At 49.1% G+C, this 18,791-nt stretch overlaps 1 protein-coding gene across 1 annotated transcript; it reads right to left on the bottom strand.

Moving 5' to 3' along the window:
- Window positions 1-577: 577 nt before the first annotated feature.
- On the bottom strand, window positions 578-11,362 carry DRD4 (dopamine receptor D4). Its single transcript, XM_005529074.3, has 4 exons — window positions 11,094-11,362; window positions 3,923-4,035; window positions 3,041-3,591; window positions 578-2,635 (listed from the first exon to the last, which is right to left on the bottom strand). Exons 1-4 carry the CDS (start codon window positions 11,322-11,324, stop codon window positions 2,433-2,435), a joined length of 1,098 nt encoding a protein of 365 aa, XP_005529131.2. The 5' UTR covers window positions 11,325-11,362; the 3' UTR covers window positions 578-2,432.
- Between the last annotated feature and the right edge of the window lie 7,429 nt (window positions 11,363-18,791).

Here is an 18,791-nt window from a genome sequence, read left to right as displayed (position 1 = left end):
CACAGAGTGACCCAACCCAACATCACACACACTGTCAAACGGAGGAACTTCTATCCTGCGTTACGGGAAACTTGGAGAAAAAAATGCCATGGAAAAGACTCAAAGGTGAACTCCATGGAAAAGTTTAGAGGATTCTGACAAATCTATTCCTTCCCCTGTGCATGTTAAAGGTCTGTTAGGTTGCATTCCATGTGTTCCAAGGCAGTAGGAGTTGGTTTGCCATCTCTTTCAGGGTCTCAGAAGTGCCCTTGGTGGGTTTGCCAGCGGCACCAGCTCCCGAGGGACATTGGTCACGAGTCTCCCATGGAGTGAGGTGACAGGGCTCCCACAGTCAGTGGCAGGTGATGAGTGTTACTTCCTGGCTGTCTCCTGGGAGTTATTCCTCCTAATGCAGAGCTGAGCAGGCCCAGGGGGCAATACTGGACTGCCATCAAGGGCAAGGAGCTGGTGGCCACAGCATGCAGCTCTTCCAGAAGGAAACCATGCTTCCAGTGAAAGCCAAGCAGGAACTGAGGCAGGATGTGTATGAGATGCTTCGGGGTGTGGATGGTCTGAGACACGGCAGAGACCTCTGTAGTCGAGTTAGATGTTAGTAGTTTATTTCAGAGCGTGGGGGAGAGAGAGAGAGCCTGCTATGAGCCAGCAGATAGAGCTCAAAGCGGGCTCAGAGGGAACAATACAAAAGGGGGTAAAATATGAATACATGAGTTCAAGACTTAAGATTGCTATGAAAGAGAGTAACAGAACAGAAGTGAGAGAGCCAGGAAAAAAGGGTAAAGAAGAGCAGGAAAGAGCAGGAAAAAGAGAGCAGCAAGAGTGTAGAAAGCGTGAGGCAAGAAAGCTAAGAGAGAGAACTCTCTTTTACAATTGCTTATATAATCTATACATTGAATATTCTATTCCTTCACTAACCAATCTTTCTAAGTATACTAATACAGTAATATTTGTGTGCGACCTATAGAAATTTCTGCTTTTGCATATTTTTAGTTATCTCAGGGTCCTTCAGAGCTTTCCTTATAAGGCTGGGGAGAGGGGTCTTAGCTTAGTTTTATTGGGGAAAAGAATGTGTTCTGGCATACCAGACCGGTTTCTTTGAATTATTCAAACCGTGCTTTCATTTGTATTTCTTCCTTAGCCTTTCTGGCTAAAGAGTCATATTTATAATTTCTTTCTAATTCTACCTTCCCAACAAGGATGGGAACAGAAATTACCTGTGATACTCCTGGGAAGGAAAAAACAGGCAACTCCTTCCATTCCCATAGCAAAATGCTTCCCAAAGTAATACGAGAGTGTTTGGAATGGTTTCTGCTCACAGTTAAATGCAGATTGCCTGTTGTCTAAAACTTAGAGACAATTAGTTAATTGGGAAGACAGTCTTAATTGAGCCCACAGTAACACATCTCATTTACCGGGTTTCTTGCATCCTGCATTTGGATGCAGCAAAGACAGCTCCGAAGTAGCACCTCTGGAAAGCCCCCAGTGCCCTGCTATCTGGGGCAGCTGTGCCCCAACCCAGTGAATGACAGCTCAGAAACGCACCATATAATCATGTGGGAACTGTTTGTTTGCAGATGAGAAATTGAGCACTTGCTGTTTTTAGAAAAAGGACCACTCAAGACATCCCTTTTCTGTTCTGCTTCCAAGCAAATTCCCTCCTGGAAAGCAACAATCCCGTACAAAATCATTACTCGTAAGACTGTAATTTTCTGCAATATTCTTTTTTTCCTCTCCAAGCCTCAGTGACAAGCATCACCTGTCCCAGTGGCTGCTGTGTCTGTCGCTGCATGCAAGTTTACCTAAAGGTATGAAGGATTTTTTCCTGAGGCTGGAAATGGTTTCTGGCAGGAATCATGTGGCTTCACAGGAAATTCTGAGCACTAGCAATAACATTATGGTGCCTTTGTAAGACCCTTGTTAAACATGAGTGAAATCAGTTTTTGGGTTTAAAATTATCAGGGATAAGGGGAAAGGAGGTTGCATAGGTGGATTCACCCTCACCTGGCATATGGCCATCTGGAAATGAGCTTGGTACCCTTGTCTGGCATGTGGACATCTGGGAAATGAGCTTAACAGCTTTTTCCCCCAGATTTGTGTCCATGTCACCTCACAGCCCTGTTAATACCACCCCAGAAGCCAGAAGATTAGAAATTACTATTATTATTATCCGTGGTTGCATCAAACAGCAAGTGTTAAAAAAGTGGCTTCACTTGGCAGTTTCCAGTGGGAAGAGGATTCAAGCTGCATCCACGGGCCCTCCCCTGTAACACCTCACTACAAGGATCTGGGGATCCCTTCCTTCAGCTGCCAGCTCTCATCCTCCCCTCATCCCCAACAAAGACAGCAGACCAGAGGCAGAAATAGACCTTTAATGAACTATACAAAAAATGACCCAGTGGTTCCTCCTGCCTGGTGGTTCCTCCTGTGCAGAGGGCTCAGCAGAAGACATGCAAGACTTTGCGGAAGAAGTTCCTGAACTCGGCGTTGAACACGGTGTAAATGATGGGGTTGAGAGCACTGTTGACGTAGCCCAGCCAAGTGACAGTGCTGGTGACTTGAGGGGGGATGGAGCAGGACTTGCAGAGGGCCCTGGTAATGTGCACCACAAAAAAAGGTGTCCAGCAGAAGAGGAAAGCACCTGCCAGGAGGACAATAAAGAGAGAAGGTGATGTGAATGTTCAGAAGGGTTTAATTTAACGAAGCCTGAGCCAAAAAAAAAAAATATACACAGCTCAAGCACTCAGGGAAGAGGCAGCAGTTGTGCTGACAAGTGGAGCTGGGCTTATGCCCAGAAAAAAACTGGGATGTCTCTCCTATCCTAAACACTGATGAAAAGTCTTAAGTAAGTCTTGCTTTGGCTTTGAACTTAAGATATTGGGAGTCACAGGTTTGCCTTGAAGGGAGGTTGGGTTATAAACCTTTCCCAAGGGTGGTGGTTTTTGGCACTGCTCTGGATTCACCCAGGTCCTGCCAGTCTGAGCGCTGTGATGGGACAAGCTGGCACATTTCCCACCCTCCCCAGCCACCCCTGACAGCCACTCACCGACGACGACCGGCAGCACCCGCATGGCCTTGCGCTCCCGGCCGTTGATCTTGGCCCGCTTGTGCCCATGCCCTGGGTGCGGGTACCTGAGGTGCGGGTAGGAGACAGTCTGGATCCCACTGTTCATCCTACACTCTCCAGGGAGGCCGGCACGGGCATAGGGGCTGCTGCAGTCCAGCAGCCCCAGCCGGGTCTGCTCTCTCTCCATCAAGGTTGGGGGGTGATACAGCTTCCTGTTGGCTCCATAGATGCAGCCTCTCAGCTTGGCCTTCCGGGCTTCTTCCCAGCGCTTGAGTCCTTGGAACATGCCACAGTACAGCACCAGCATGACAGGGCATGGGATGAAGAAGGAGCAGATGGAGGAATACACGATGTAGTTGTCATCCTCCAATTGGCACAAGCTAGGGTCCCGGTCTGGGACATTGTTGAGACCAAATATGACTGGGGATGCCACAGCAAAGGCGAATATCCAGGTGGTGGATATAAGGATCAGCTGCCGTAGGTCAATCTGTCGCCGGTTGTAGTTGAGAGGGATTTGAACAGCGATGAACCTGCCAACACAGCCCTGGGTGAGTCAGTCTTGGTGTGGTGGTGGCACCACTGGTAATGTAACTGAGGGGCCCCAAGCTCCTTGTCACTGTCCTTCCCCCCATTCATTTACAAACAGCCGAGGCCTGGGCTACAACCAGAACAGCCAAGGGACAGCTCTGGCTCATCTCACAATGGGCTTGGCCACCACTGGTGAGACACACACCTGGTGGTGAAGGACATTAGAGCAGAACACCCTCCTTAGGGGAGGGTAGAATCCCTGCTTGGGACACTGGCAAGGGCCTATGGAACCAACGTGCTGCCCAGGCACAGCCAGAGCAGGAAGCCACTCACCGATCCACGCTGATAGCACACAGGTTGAAGATGGAGGCTGTGCACAGCATCACGTCCATGGTCATCAGGGCATCGCACAGCACCGTGCTGAGGGACCACACTCCTCCCTGGAACTGAAAAGATCCCTGGAGTCAGCAGATGCTGTGTCCTTTAAAATGATAGGAACATGGCCATGCCTGGGTGCCTCAGCCACTCATGTTCCCTCCAAACAAGCAGCCCAAAGCTGAGTGCTCCTCCTGTGGCACAATGCTTCCAGCAGCACATGGGAATCAGCCCCAAACAGAGCCCACAGCCTGCTCAGGGCTTGTGGTTCTGGCCCATCTGGAGAACTGAGCTTTCAGACCATCAGTACAGCCAAGTGAGTCATGCTGGGCAGAGAAATGGACACAGGACATTGTGCTGCCTTGGGTGAGGGCAGGTACCTCCAAACTCCTCAAACCCCCCTGTTCAGGACCCCAGGATCTCCCCAGCTTGACAGTACTGACTGCACAACATCCTAAGCTCAGTCCCCAAGCATGGAAGAGACAGAGCACAAAGCTTCTCTTCCATTCCTGTGTCCCAACTGCTCCAACCCATGGTGTGCAGACGATGTGAATGATTTCCCTGTGTAACACCACTGTTCCATCCTGGCAGGGCACAAGTCCAGCCTCTGGATACAAGGTCCAGGCAGTGAATAACAACCTCTGATTCTCTCCCCTTGGTCACAGGCACCAGGGCAGAGAAGCAGGGACCAGTGTTACTCTGAACCACCTGGAAATGTTGGCTCTGCCATCCTTGGTGATTTTCAGCTCAGTCATGTCTCAGCCAGCAGCACAGGCTCTGCACAGCCTATAGCAGAGGACAGACAGCAGGACAGACAGCAGGACAGCAATGGCTGATGCTGGTACAGCTAGAAACTACTTGCAGCGCTTTGTTCTAGTCGAGTGCATCTCACCCAGGTACAAACCCAGCTTGTTCTTTTAACATTAAAGCACTTTTTAGGCTGACACAGAAATAAGTCACCTCGATCCTATCCCTGTGCCATTATTCCCATGAACTCCTTGAGCACAGGCAGAGACCTATCTGTTTGCACAGGTAAACCAGGAAGCTCAATAGGCTGTCACCACAAGGACAGTAGGGAATTCTTCCTCTGAGTTTGAGAGGAAAATTTCACCATCCTTTGGGTCCCTCTGCAGAGAGAGGTTCAGTTAAAAACCCAATAAAATGTACAAATAAGTATGATTTTAGCTTGAAAAAAAAGTGTTCAGTAGCAATGGCCCCTTGTCATGTCTCACTCAAACACTTCATTTTTATATTGCAAAATACCAAACATTATCTGTACTCTCTATATGCTTTTATTAAAATATGTATGATAAATACTACTACCGTGTATATATGTTGCTACATGTAATATATTTTATTTTCTTTGTGTTTTTATCTACAGATAATGTGAATCATGTAATATATATGTAATTTATTATATACTTTTATATTTAGAACATGTGCTGTGTTAAAATTATTTAGATATATATATATATAAATCCCAGGGACTTTTTTCTCTATAGCAATAGCCAGCCAGTGCTCATAGAGTCTAATGTTGCTGCCATTTCATGTTGCAGGTTTCAGGAAGCAGGTATGAATTTTTTCCTGTACTGGTGCTAAACAACAGGTTCTGGTTTCATTCATCCCAGCTCAGAGTGCAGCCACGTGGGAAACACGCTACACAGAGCGCTGGGAAAGTGCTGAACCCCCAGCCCCTGCCAGCAACAGGGCAGGCAGCTCTGCAGGGATTAATATCAGCCAGTAATGATGTCAAGCACAGGATTATGATTAGAGGAGCTGTAAAGCCAAAGGAGTCTCTGAAGTAACTGTTTTGCTATTTTTGTACAGCATCTTCTTGAGATACCTCCAGGGGAGCTCGAGTCAGACCTGAGGGCTTCGTTCAGCCTCTTCTCTAGCACAATGCAGCCACTCCAAACTGAATTTGGACCTGAATCATCAAAAACCAAATTTCTGCCAAGCTCACTGGGATCTTGACAGGTTCAATTCAGCCTATGAGAGAGAAAATTTGATTTTGGGCTGCAGTTTTCCAAACCTATTTGTGATTTGGGGGAACTAATTGATTCTGAAAAGGACAAGGATTCTCAGCTGCAGCACCTTTGGATCATGTGAGATTAAAGTTGGAAAATGCTATAAACCCTTCCCTTTCCCCACCAACCCTCAAGACTCTGGCTTTGGGAAAGGTGCTAGGAGAGAACTTCCCATTCTAGGGTGTTTGTCACCTGCCCACCTTGGCAAAACATGCCAAGGACCCCTCTAATGGGAGAGTAACTTTGGATAAGAGGCTTTGCTGGGCCATGTGATTAAGGAGTACCTAATTCCAGGAGGCTGCAGCAGATTAGCCCATCAAGGTACACAGTGTAAAGATTTATAGATCACAAACAGCTCAAGCTTCCTTTAAGAAGTGCTCCAGAGCAACTGCACCTTCAGCGGCTCTTTGGGTTCTCCACTTTTCCAGAATACAATGCAGAAATTTTTATAGGATGGTGGATGGCAGGAGACAGACTTGGCTTCTTAAACACCCTTGCAGCTGCCTTCTTAGTCAGCCCATTCTGGTATCCTTATTCCTAAGCACAGCTGATTTGTAAGGAAAACTCTGCCTTCTAAACCAGCCTGATGCCAGCAGAGCTCCTGAGGGCAGGAGCCAGGACAGAACCGAAGGCTTTAGTCCTATTTCCTCTAATATCAGCTCTTGTCTCAGTCCTGCCACATGCAGGGAGCAGCAGGAGCCTGAAAGGGAACTCGGAGATGCCCAGCTGGACTTTGAACAAGCACCTGCCTCAGAGCAGCCATGGCTCAAAGATATGGCATGGAGTGAGAAGTCTGTGACATGAGTTGGAAGAGGAACAGTCCTTGCCAGTGGGTAAAGTCCAGCATCAGAGTCAAAGAATTGGCCCCATGTCCACCGGAACCTGACTTGGGGCTTTTTGTCATGAGTTGTGACAACTGTCACAGCCCCCAGAATACACAATGGAGCCTGCAAGGGGAGAGGAAGAAGAGGGAGTGGGACATAAAACAGAGGTGCCTCATGTCTGCTCTGATGTTGTTTCTTAACTTAAATCATTGAGGTCAAAGTTTTTCAGAGATCATGAGCAAGCCTGATCATCCACCTGAGACATTAAGAGGACCAGGAATTCCAAGACACCTCTCCCCAGTTACTGGTATCTGAAAAAACACCAAACCCTAAGCACTGGTTAGTAATTGCTGGCCTGTCTCACCTTCCCAGTACTTTGCGTGGCTCAGACATCAGCCAGACCCAGAATAACATCTATTTCCACTAGAACTGTAAAATTCTAGGAAAGACTAATCCCAAATCCTACTGCAAACAAGCTGATACGCATTTACAGAGAGCCAGGGAAATTTGGAGAGGGTAGCGTCTGGCCTCTCATTAGAGGAGCCGAATCACAGGCACACAGAAAATACTGTAAGAAAATAGATAAATGGTTACCAAACCAGTGACACCCTGAAAGTTTTAAGCAGAACCCATCACCCTCACCAAGACAGGAAGATAGCTCATGTGGTTTTTATTGGCTGCTGGGAACACTCATCTTCCCTGACCTGAAGAAGGAGCCAGGTAAAATCTGCTCAAACTGTTTCCTCTTTTCCATAATCACTTACACAGGTCTTAGTGGCAAAGATGTTTACATAAGCAACACCCTCAGCTCCTGCCAGCAGCTTCCTGGCTGAGGCCTGTTCTGCAGCTCTGCTGCTTGGCAGGGATTAGCAGAGAGCTGATCACAGGAGCAGCAGGTACAGGTACAGGTGCGCTCCACAGCACAGTCCACATGTGGAGCTTGTCCTGGTGCCTGCCCCAATTGCTGGGATGCCTCTGCTTAATGAGGGCTGTATAAACTCCTACAAGTATTCCAGAGTCTTTGGGACTCCTGCCATTGTCACAGTCTCTAGGAAAAGGAAGCAGTTACACACAAGGCGAGCCTCTGGAGCCATGCAGCTCCCTCCCAAAGCCACCCAGAGCCAAGTGATATCCTTCAGTAACTCCACAGTACTGTAGCTTGCCTCCTCAGAGCCCCCTGTTTCAGTGCTACCAATGCTCCAGGCACTCTCTGGGATCTTCTCCTGGTTTCTCTTCATGTCAAAGCAGAACTCTGCTCCTGGAGTAACAGTTAATGCCCGGGAGTGCCCCAGGCCATCTCCTTTCCCCTTGCTTCTCTGCCTCTTTGGCACTGGATTAATTGCTGAAAAGTGCTTGACACACTCATCAGAAAGCCAAAGCTGGCAGAAGAGCAGTGCAGCTTCCCCATGGAAGTTACCATTGCCTCTCCCCATCATACTGCTAAGAGCTGAGATTCCCAAGCAAGCAGGAAGATAAGTGCCTTCTGCCCATCAGGGCAGGCAGCTGTGTGGTAATTACAACTAGAAAACATTGGAACATGTCTTTGTTCCATATTTGGATGAGTCCAGTTGAAAGAGAGTATGTGTTTTGAGAGTGTATTGCTGCCAGTGTCTGAAATGAGCTTTCTTAACAACCAGAAATAAAAGCCAAGATCAAGGACTCTCCCACTGTGCTCCAGTTTCTGGAATGGGAGCAAAGGATCATCCACATCCCACAGGAAGGAATCCCATCCCGACTGGGGCTTGGAGGAGATCTGTTGTTTGTGAGGATGTCAGATGTCACCTCAAAAGCTAAGTCACTCCTGCTGTCTTCTAAAGCTCTGATTAGGAGGAATGTTTCCAAAACTGGAACACAAGATGCCACCTCACAGGAAAACAGCACAAGGTGAATGAAAAAATGCTCAGTTTATTGCTCTGTTCCTGCTAAAAAAGCACAAACCCACCACCTCAGCTGGTTTTTGAGTTTTCCAATAGGCCCCCAGAATCCACCTTCACTGTGTCAGGAGTTGTACTACAGTTTAAAACAACAAAACAAAAACCCCACACCAAGAATGAATGTTGAGGTGAACATTCAGGACCATCCAGACCATATTTTCAGTGGCTACCATGTTTGGTACAGAGTGCAAGCTGAAACCAAGCTAGTTCTAAAGAGCAATCAGGACACCCTGCATCTTGCATCCCAACATCTTATTCTGACTTTTGCCTCCAAGGAAAAAAAGACAAAGAAAAGAAACCACAAAAATTCTGTCCTCTGGCATGGATTCAGTGGTTACTCTCCCTTTTCCTTATTTCAGAACAAAATGAGCTGGAAATTCTGCATCAGGAGGAGACAATTAAAATGAACACTTGCAGGCTCTGAGCCTACAGAGAAGCTTCCAGGCATGGAATGAGAACTGCTGCAGCGCTGGAGTTGCTCTACACATCAGAGACCCACTGCCTGCTTGAGGGGGCTGTGACTGCTGCACCGTGCTCTCTCTCTGTTCAGCACTACCCACACCTGCTCCATGCATTCCCTCCGAGTGCCAGGAGTGCAAATCCTGTGCTGTTTTGTGCATCTGAATGCCTGCCTAGCTGCAGGAGCTGCAGAGGATGAGAAGGAAAGACTTCTGTCTTACAGCACCTTCATTGCCCATGTTTAATATCCTGGGAGCAGAGACATGGAAGAATTCCCTCGCAGAACTGATGTTTATAAACAGCCATGGAAGTGAATATACCAAGTGTCACCACGAGCTGGACAACCCCAGTTTTTAAAGCTCATACAGGTATGAACACCTTTTACCTGAGAATCCAGAACTTGTGGAATGTCTGTGGTATTCAAGGAAAGCCCCACAATACTCCTGCCCCATTGGAAGCATTTTCAGAGGTACGCCAGAATACGTAAACCTGTATTTTATGTATTCCAGCAAAACTCCTACCTGAAGGCAAAAGGAAACCACTCTGGTGTTGATGACTGCCCACAGAGAGACCTGGGAACTGAAGGCATCGAGAGACAACAGAAAGTGGAAGGAAGAAAAGGGATCCCAATTAGCAAAAAGTAGCTGAGAAGAATGATGAATGTGCCTTTCTAACCAGCAAAATTGAGGTAATGAAGGAAAAGCAAATCCACCAAAACCAAGAGCACAGTGGAAAAAGATGGAACCTAATGCTCCAGTTCTTCATTGGTTCTTCTCATGGGTCCCCAGATGAACCTGCTGTCACACAATACCTGTCTCCAGAGAGGTCACAATGTCCTGCAAAATCCTAGGCCAAGGTAGAGACCATTCTAAGCTCTAATCTGCAGCCTGCCTTGCTCAGGTGAGCACATGCCTGCACGGCCATGGCTTCCTGAGCCATGGGGTGCTCTGCATGGCTTGCCAGAGAGGACAAGATGCTCTTCCACAGCTGGGAAGAAGATTCACACTACCAGCTACCACCAGGATGGGTAGAAAAACCTGCTATTTGGCCCAGTGGATGTTTCCATCCTCTTGAACAGGGAAGAGCCACCAGCTGGTACTAGCAGGTTCTAAAACATCCCCCTGCAAGCACAAGGGTTTATTCCTCCCTGGCAGTAAATGTTACAGAGAGAACCACTCAGCCTCGGGAGTGTCTGTTGTTCTTTCCCTCAGCTGCCACAGTCTTGGGGGTGAACAGGTTTGGGGAGTGAACAAGCAACTCTGCCCCATGTCCCTGAACTGGCTCTCCACGACTGCCATCATATGCTGGGTCAGGCCTGTGCCAATCAATAACCTGCCAAGCAAAGCCACCTCGGTGCAGGGTGACCAAATCCCATCCAGCTCCCGGGAAAGACGGCTTCTCCTTCTCAGCCAACACGGAAAGTTGTTTCCTGGCTAAAGAAACTAAAGATCTCCTTTTATCACCGAGATCTGCTCACTTTATGCCAAACAGAGCACAGCACCTGTCTCTTCCTATCCATTTGCTGGCAACCTGGCCAGCGTGCAAGCCAGGGGTCAGCCACCCCGCTTCGCTTCCATTCGGGGCATCTCCGTTCGGACGGGGATCCCAGGAACCCGCATGGAGCCGGCTCCGCTCCCCGCATCCCGCGGTCCCGCAGCGCTGTGCGATGCCGTAAGGCTCGCAGGTAAGAGCCGGAGGGTCTGACCTCCACATCCCGGGCACAGGGCTGTCCCGGGCCGGCGGCGTGGCGGTGGGGAGCAAGCCCGGAGAGCGGCTTTGACCCTCGGTACTTGGTCTCTTGCCCCCCCGCTGCCTCGTAACCTGCAGGTTCGGCGGGCACACAAGCCCCAGCCCGCCGAGCCCCGGTGTCCCCGGGCTGTCTCACCTCGGAGTAGACGTAGAGGGGCAGGACGAGGAGGGCGAGCAGCAGGTCGGCCACGGCGAGGCTGACGATGAAGTAGTTGGTGGTGGTCTTGAGCGCCCGCTCCGTGCAGACGCTCAGACAGACGAGCCCGTTGCCGCCGACGATGAGGAGGATGAGGAGGATGCCGAGCACCAGGGCGGCGATGCTGTGGCCGGCTCCGGCGGGCGGGGGTCCGGCGGTGCCGTTGCCCATGGCCCCGCGGCGCTGCCCCCGCAGCCCCGCGCACGGAGCCGGGCCGGCCGCCGGGAGCTGCCCGCCGAGCCGCGGGAGGAGCCTCCGCCGCCGCCCCGCCCGGCCCCGGCCGGGCCCCGCGGGGACAACTGGGTCACCAAGCGGCTTAAGGGGTGGCCGATGCGGGGAGGACAGGCTCCCGGTGTCCCGGTGTCCCGAGCTCTGCAGAGGTCTTGCTGCGTTCTCACATGGTCTCGCTGTGTTCTCGCATGGGGCTGTTCTTTAACCGATGTCAGAGGAAAGAAATTGGAATCAGTACAGATCGGGTGAATAACTGGGAAATTGTATTCCGATGTTTGTGTAGAATCCATTAATGTTTAGCAGTTTGTAATTAAACTGAGTGAAGATCCAGGCAGTCCATAATGAAATTTAAGATAGTGCCAAGACAGGATGCTGCGAGCATCTTGGAGCGCAGAGTGCTCTAGATAGATTCAAAGTGCTCTAGATAAGTTGGCAAATGCAGGATGCACTTCAAAAGGAATCTTGCACCTTACCCATGCTTGGGGAGGAATAACAACTGCAGGAAATGTAGGATACAGGAAGAAACCAGATAGGCAGCAAGTGTGGGAGCAAAGATGGGGTGGCAGGTCATGAGCTGAACGTGGGGGCTGGGGTGTCTTACTGCAGAAAATGAGAGAAAAATGCTGTTTGAGGGGTACCTATGCACCTGCAGGATCAGGAAGCACAGGGAGATGTGACCTCCCATTTCTAGCCCAGATGACTTGGAAGATGGGGGATACAGACTCTGTGGGCATCTCTGCAGCTGTGCCACCAAACCTCAGCCCAGATGTGAATGCCAGGTAAGCATTCAGGTCAGCCTAGTGTTTGTGGAAGGCAGTGGGAAGAGAAGGCATAGCAATAAAGTGACATTTATACTGCATGGAAGGGAAAAATACTATATTGGAAGCTTTTTATGAGACAAATTGCTTCTAAGCTCTGTTTATAGGCTACAGCTATCAGAGTTTCATCCAAACCATTGAGACTTGTGGGAGAAATCCTCCCTCCAAACCCTGCCCTTGCTGCCCCAAAGTTCCCTTACTCTTTTTTGGAAAGAGTCATGGTTACCCTTCAGCATGTGCATCATGGAAAGGCCACAGCCCTGGTGTCAGCCACAGGACACAGATCCAAGCACTGTCCTTCCCTTGGACTGGACTAACAGCAGCTGACCCACACAGTCTGTTTTGCCCAGCTGCTGTGGCTCTGCAATTTCATACATGAGTAGGGGAAAATTCCCTTGGTTTAAGCACTTGGACAACAGTCTGGTTGTCCTCAAATTCTGCCTCCAGAGGTGGGGCTTCCAGGTCTTTTGTAAAGCCAGCAAGAATACCATGTCTTTAGTAACTGTGGGTTCGTACCCCCTCCTCTCCCATCCCAGGGAAGGTTTCCCATTCTCATGTTGATCCCAATACCCATGGAATTGTTTTTCCAGTCATCTCCCTCTTCTACTGTGCAAAGACAGGAGACACAATTCCACCTGGCCTGAGTGGGACCAGGTCTTGCTCTAGATCTGTCTGTCACCAGCACTGGAGTGGGTACGCACATACTTGTATCTCTGCATTCCTTTTGAGAATGGTTGGTGTTGGACTCAGGAGGACACAAGCATGGTTGCACATCTGCCAGGTTCAGAGCTCAGTGATACCTCATCTGCTGGGAAGTTCAGACAAGGAAGATGGTTTCCATCATCTGGTCACAGCTTTTCCTATCTGGCTTTGATCCCTAAAGCCTGACTCCTGACACAGCCCTCACTCAGTGAGGGGTTGGGACAGTGGAACCACTTTCACTAGAACCCCTTTTATTCTGAGAAATCAGCTCAAAGTAGTAAAAGGGGGCCCTGAAGTACATTAATGAAACTGTGTGGACAGAATACTCTTGATTTATTTATGTTTAAACCACCTGAACAGTTAAGAGAGCAGGATGGAAACATGACTGCTGTCCTCTTGCCTTCCCACAGGGATTAGTGCCATTCCTCTAATCCCCTTTAACAGTTAATTTACATTCATTATCTCAGTTTTCCCTGTGGGCTAGTGCTGAATGATTCTTAATTCTCAGTGTGGAAGCTCGTATTCCAGACTAACAGGGCCTTAATCCTAAACTGGTTTAATCCTGGAGTGGATTAAACTAATGTGAAATAATGCTTTTGACTCCAGAAATTAGTAGCCATGCAAACCACTAATTAGGACAGTGCTTCCATGGCAAGCAGGCTACAGACATTAAACACAACTCCTTTCTTAGATAAGAGGAACTGCCCTCCTAGCAGAGCAGAAGGCAAGTTTGTTTAGATCAGCATATCCAAAGAAGTCATGTCATTCCACTGCACAAAAAACAGATGACAAAGGACAGAGTCATGGGTCATGTAAAGCAGGGGGAGTGACCTGCAAGAGTGATGGACTGGGAATGCTTAGAGCACCTTTGGAGAGGGTCTGATGTGGTTGGTGTTTTGGAACAACCCTTTTTTGTTTGGATGCACAGCCTGCAGTGTCCTCGTTCCCCATCCTGCTGTGACAGAAGCTGTGGAAGCACCACAGCTGCTCCTTGTGTCAGGAAAAGGGCAGCACCAGAAGAACACCCAAACCAACAAACCAGTGGGAAATCGGTCTTTTCTGAGTGTTTTGGAGTGTTTGGAAAAGAAATTCAGGATATAAGTGGAGAGGTTTATGGTTGTGGTGGAGCTGGCCTCCGACCAAAGGAAGCTGGTCCTCTGCCAAGGAGCCAGGAGAAGTCCTACAGAGACTCTCCCAGGATAAATTAATGGAGAATTTGTGTCCCAGCCAGTTCAAAGGATCAGGAAGTTTGCGAAGTGAGACATCTGTCAGAGTCTCCACAAGGAGATGGAACTTTTATCACCATAATTTTTCACATCTGAGGCACTACTAATTTAAATAGAAAAGGGGAACAATGTGGCCGCCGAAGTTTCAGGACAGATGTGCCAAACTCAGCTGATGAATAGTGCCCTGATAGCATCAGCTCTCCTGGCTGCCTTCAGGTTCAGGACAAAGGGAGGAAAACATAGAGCTTTCAAGGCCAATTGTATTCCTTTTATTTGCCATATTCAGCCGGGCAATTCTCTTTGAGACACTCATCAGCAACAAAGCCATCCTGCTTTCCAATTTCCTGTAGTGCATTTCTCAGAAAAGAGGCAGAGGCAGCATCCCTCTTCTCAGGTGAGCTTTTACAAGAGAGGGAAGATGATGGCACAGCTCTCTGGGCTTTCCAGGCTCTCCCAGTCCCTCAAGAAGCTGCAGGGATTTATTTACATGCTGAATGGATCTTGTTACATTTACCATTCTGGTAAGTTGTGATAAATCCATGTAAGATGTAAAAACTAATGCTGGTGGTCAGCTGTGGGGGTGAAACTATGGAGGAAATAGCTACATTTTCCATCTCTGTTTGCTTGGAGTCAAGTTGAGATGTTTTTGTGGATGCCTGATTTCAGTTTAACCACATAAATGATCTCACACAAGGGTGACCCGATGAGATACGAGGGCTTGTGGCACAGGACAGATCAAAATAATATAACTCAAGAGCTCCTACTGGGTTTAAAACATCACTGAGCTTATTAGAGACACTTGTTGGGAAAAACCTCCTCGGCAGGGGGAGAAGTGGAAGACAACACAAGGAAGAAAGGCGTGACTGGGAGCAGCAAGCATCTTGTAAGTGCACCTCCCTCCACACTCATCTTGCCAAAGCCTGTTTACTGAAGAGGGGACCCCTTCAGGTCCCTGACAAAGTCAGGGAGGGACGAGCTGAAATGCAGCCTGAGCAGCTGTGTCAGGTGCTGGGATGGCACACCTGGGACAGCTGGCCCTGCCAGCCAGGACACAGTGCACATCGTTCTTCTAATTCAAATTAATTCCCCGAAGCGCTTTCTCCTCTCCCCCAGACACACAAACAGCTGGAGGCTGAGATTACAGTGCTGATGCCAATTAGAGCTGTGATAAGGCCAGACACATGGGAAGTGTGAGTGTGCTCAGTGCTCCTGTACTCCAGGTACAGGGAGCTTCCAGCTGAGCAAGGATGGCCAGAGCAGGCCTGGGGAGGAAGCCACCCAGTCCTGTGTGGTCGTGTCACTGTGTTAAAGGATGAAGATGTGATTTTCCCTGCACAACCCAGGCAGTGTGTGGATGGAATAATTTCTGCTGCACATGCTTGCTGGAATAAAGTAATACCTTGATTCTCTAACACTAAAAATGTTGATGGAGAGTTTTTTGTTTTTCTTGCAGTTTTGGTGATGCCTGCACTGGGATGTGTTGTTCCACCCTGGGAACATAACCAGGGAGCAGGCAAATATTTTGCCCCATTTGGGTGGGAAAACCAGCCCAGGGAAAACCAGGGGAGCTTTGGAAGGAGTTCCACATGGCATAAAATTCCAGCATGCAATTGATGGGGGTGACAGCTTGTCTTTAAAAACTACTTTGGCCTTCCATGGTGACAGGAAGACATGATACACTCATAGGTTGGGAAAACAGAGTTCCCCTCTTCCTGTAAAAAGACTGTGCCCTGAGCTTGGCTTTTCCTTTTCTGGATCACAGTGCCAGCCACAGTAAAACCAACCCTTCCTTCCCCCTACAGTACCCATTCCCAAGCAGGCAGGAAGAATTTCTTCTCAGGAAAAGCTCATGGAAAAGGTGGTCAGTTAATAGAAGGGGCTGCCCAGGGAGATGGTGGAGTCCCCATCCCTGGAGGTGTCCAAGGAACAACCGGACATGGCACTCAGTGCTCTGGATTGGGTGACAAGGTGGGGGTCAGGCACAGCTTGGACTTGATGGTCTTGGAGGTCCTTTACAACCTCAATGATTCCATGATTCTTTGATTGGCTTGCAGGAGGGAAGTGCCTCATGGCAGCCCTTCCAGATTCAAGGCTTGCCACAGGTGTTCCTGCTGCAGGATGGGCCTGGCTCATCTCATCCAGCATCCCCGGGTAGAGCATCCCTAGGGAGCCACCCCAGGGCACTTTCTGGCTTAGCACCTATCCCTGCTTCAGATTTTCTCACTTGCAAAGCACCTCTTATCCTGTACTCAGGAGAGTCAAGGCACCCTACCAATACCAAAGGTACCACTCCTGCACCAAAGGAATACTTTTCTCCTTGTTCTTCCCAATTCTTAGCAAAATGTTTTAAGCATTTGGGGACTTTTTTTTTTTTCCCCAGTATGAGCTAAATTTATTTAATCTTTTCCTTTACTGCAGATTTCACCCAAGGGTTTGCCAGGAAGCAGATACAACTTTGACCAAAATGACTGAGGTCTGCTCCAGCACAACTCAGACAGAGCTCCTGACAAATGTTTTGCTGTCCTTGCCCCTGGATAATGCTGCCAGCCATGGATATCACTAGCATGTCCAGCACCTTCCCTCCTGACTTCAGACCAAGCAGGCACAACTCCAGGTATGTGACATTTTGTCCCTCACCTCTGGTTTTCGTTCTAAACTGGTGCAAATCCAGAAAGGTTACACATATTTCAGTCAAACAGAGCAGGGGAGAGACACAGGCAATCCAAGCCACCTCAGGAACAGGTAGGTAGAAAGAGAGTCACACATATCCTGGTTCTACACACCTTCTTAGCTTAATTTGTCCCTTTGAGATTGGGTGTTTTTCTGAGGTTCCATGACCATATGGGACTTTCCTTCTTCTTCCAAGCCCACCTGGGCTTGCCTCTTCCTTCCATCCCACTCTTCACTCTTGCAGCCTAAATCATGGAATCAGGTGGTAAAGATTAAAACCACTCCTGAAAGCATCCTATGCAAGAAAGGAGCATTTAGAAGGCTAAATCCTCCAATCCCCTTATTCCAATTAGGGTCCTTTCTCTTACAGACCTGGGAGTGATGCAAGGAATCGCCTCCAATCTGCTCTCAGCTGGAGCAGCATCATCGTCATCGCAGTGGCGTGGGCCAGGCTCACCTGCAAACACACCAGAGACAATCCTCACTGCCCACATGGCCTCACACAGACACAGGAAGGAGAAAAAAGGAATGGGGGAGGTAGAAGTTCCTGAACACCCTGTAAGCTGATTAAAGGGTATTTTACGTAGGAAGGATTTAGCCATGCAGTTCCTAGTACCATCTGACCTCAATAAACACCCCTGCCATGGGCTGGTGCTGCCATTACATGGGGCACAGCCTGTGCTGGGCTCCCCAAAGGTCAGCTGTACTTGGACAGCTCCATCAGGACTTGGAACACCATTGCTGGACATGTGTGGGGCATGACATGGTCCTCCCACAACCTTCTTGGCCTGGCTTGACCCCTGTGCATTTTGCCATCCCAAAGCCATGGTGCAAAGCATTGCTGTAAGATTTTGGGATGTGTTTTGGTCAGTCAAGGTGTCTCCAGGAAGAGCAGCTCCAGCAGATCCTGGGGTCTGAGTTCTGGACAGGCTGGCAAGGGTTGGGCAAACTTTGTAAGGACTGCCCGGAATAACTGGATAGATGGGCTTTCCTTGTCCAAGGCAGGAGCAGCGATGTCCACGTGACAAAAGCAGCATTTATCCAGTCTGTTCTTAACGCTCTCTGGAAGGGGACTCTGAATGCATCCACACTTCTTCTCCAGGGAAAAATGTTTTCTGACCTCCTACATCAATTACTTTGGAGGGTGAATGGGAATTTCTCCCCTTCAGAACTCAGAATGACCCCAGAGCTCTGAGTGCTGATTTTGGAGAGTCTGCCTGCATCCTTCTTGTGCTGTGGGCCAGGATAGGTAGCTCTGTGATGAAATCCTCTCTTTTCTAAAATGCAGTTTCTTGTCTTTACTTCCAACATCAAAAAAGGCCAGGTTCGCATGTTCTCTCAAACATTGCTGAATTTGGGGCTAAGGCATTTAACGTGGTTCTAAGATGCTGCCTTTCACACTGCAGATTTGGTGACCCCTCTCATTGTAAAGAGAAGGAAAAAGACCTTCCTCAGTTCCATTCACAACTCTGATGCCTTTGAGAGAGCGGTAACCAGAGCCTGGGTGTTGAAGGGGGGTGGTCCCTGTGTTCCATAATCTTTGTTCTCTGTCGGCACGAGGGTGTGCCCAGGCATCAGCGTGGCTGCTGGGAATAGCCCTGGCACCCATGGCAACTGGATTTACTTAATGCATCCCATCACAGGTCTCTCCATGCTGGGCATGTCAGTCGGTGTCAAGCCTAAGCACAAGTGACTGCACAAAGATCCTGATGGCTTCATACCTGGCAGCGTCCCCAAGGCAGCTCAGAGATGGCCCCAAAGCTCACAGATCCCTTCTCCATCTTGCCCTGGGGCATTTCTCCCTGCTGTCTTCAAGGAGTGTGTGTGCACAGCCTCACACCTCAGTGTCACCTGTTTGTGGCACTTTGCTGAAATCCTGTAAAACGGTTATGAGCCATGGACAGGTGAGTCAGGGCATCCAGGGGCTGGGATCAGTCCAGCCCTGACTTCCTGCACCTGCAAGTGTGGCAGTGGTACAGGAGCAGGGGTCA

The sequence above is a fragment of the Pseudopodoces humilis genome, chromosome 7 (genome assembly GCF_049639895.1).
Source record: "Pseudopodoces humilis isolate 2021_Gansu_Grassland_sample_001 chromosome 7, ASM4963989v1, whole genome shotgun sequence".
Lineage (NCBI taxonomy): Eukaryota > Metazoa > Chordata > Aves > Passeriformes > Paridae > Pseudopodoces > Pseudopodoces humilis.
Note: the sequence above shows the minus strand (reverse complement) of the source record. Positions and strands in the feature narration are given on the sequence as shown.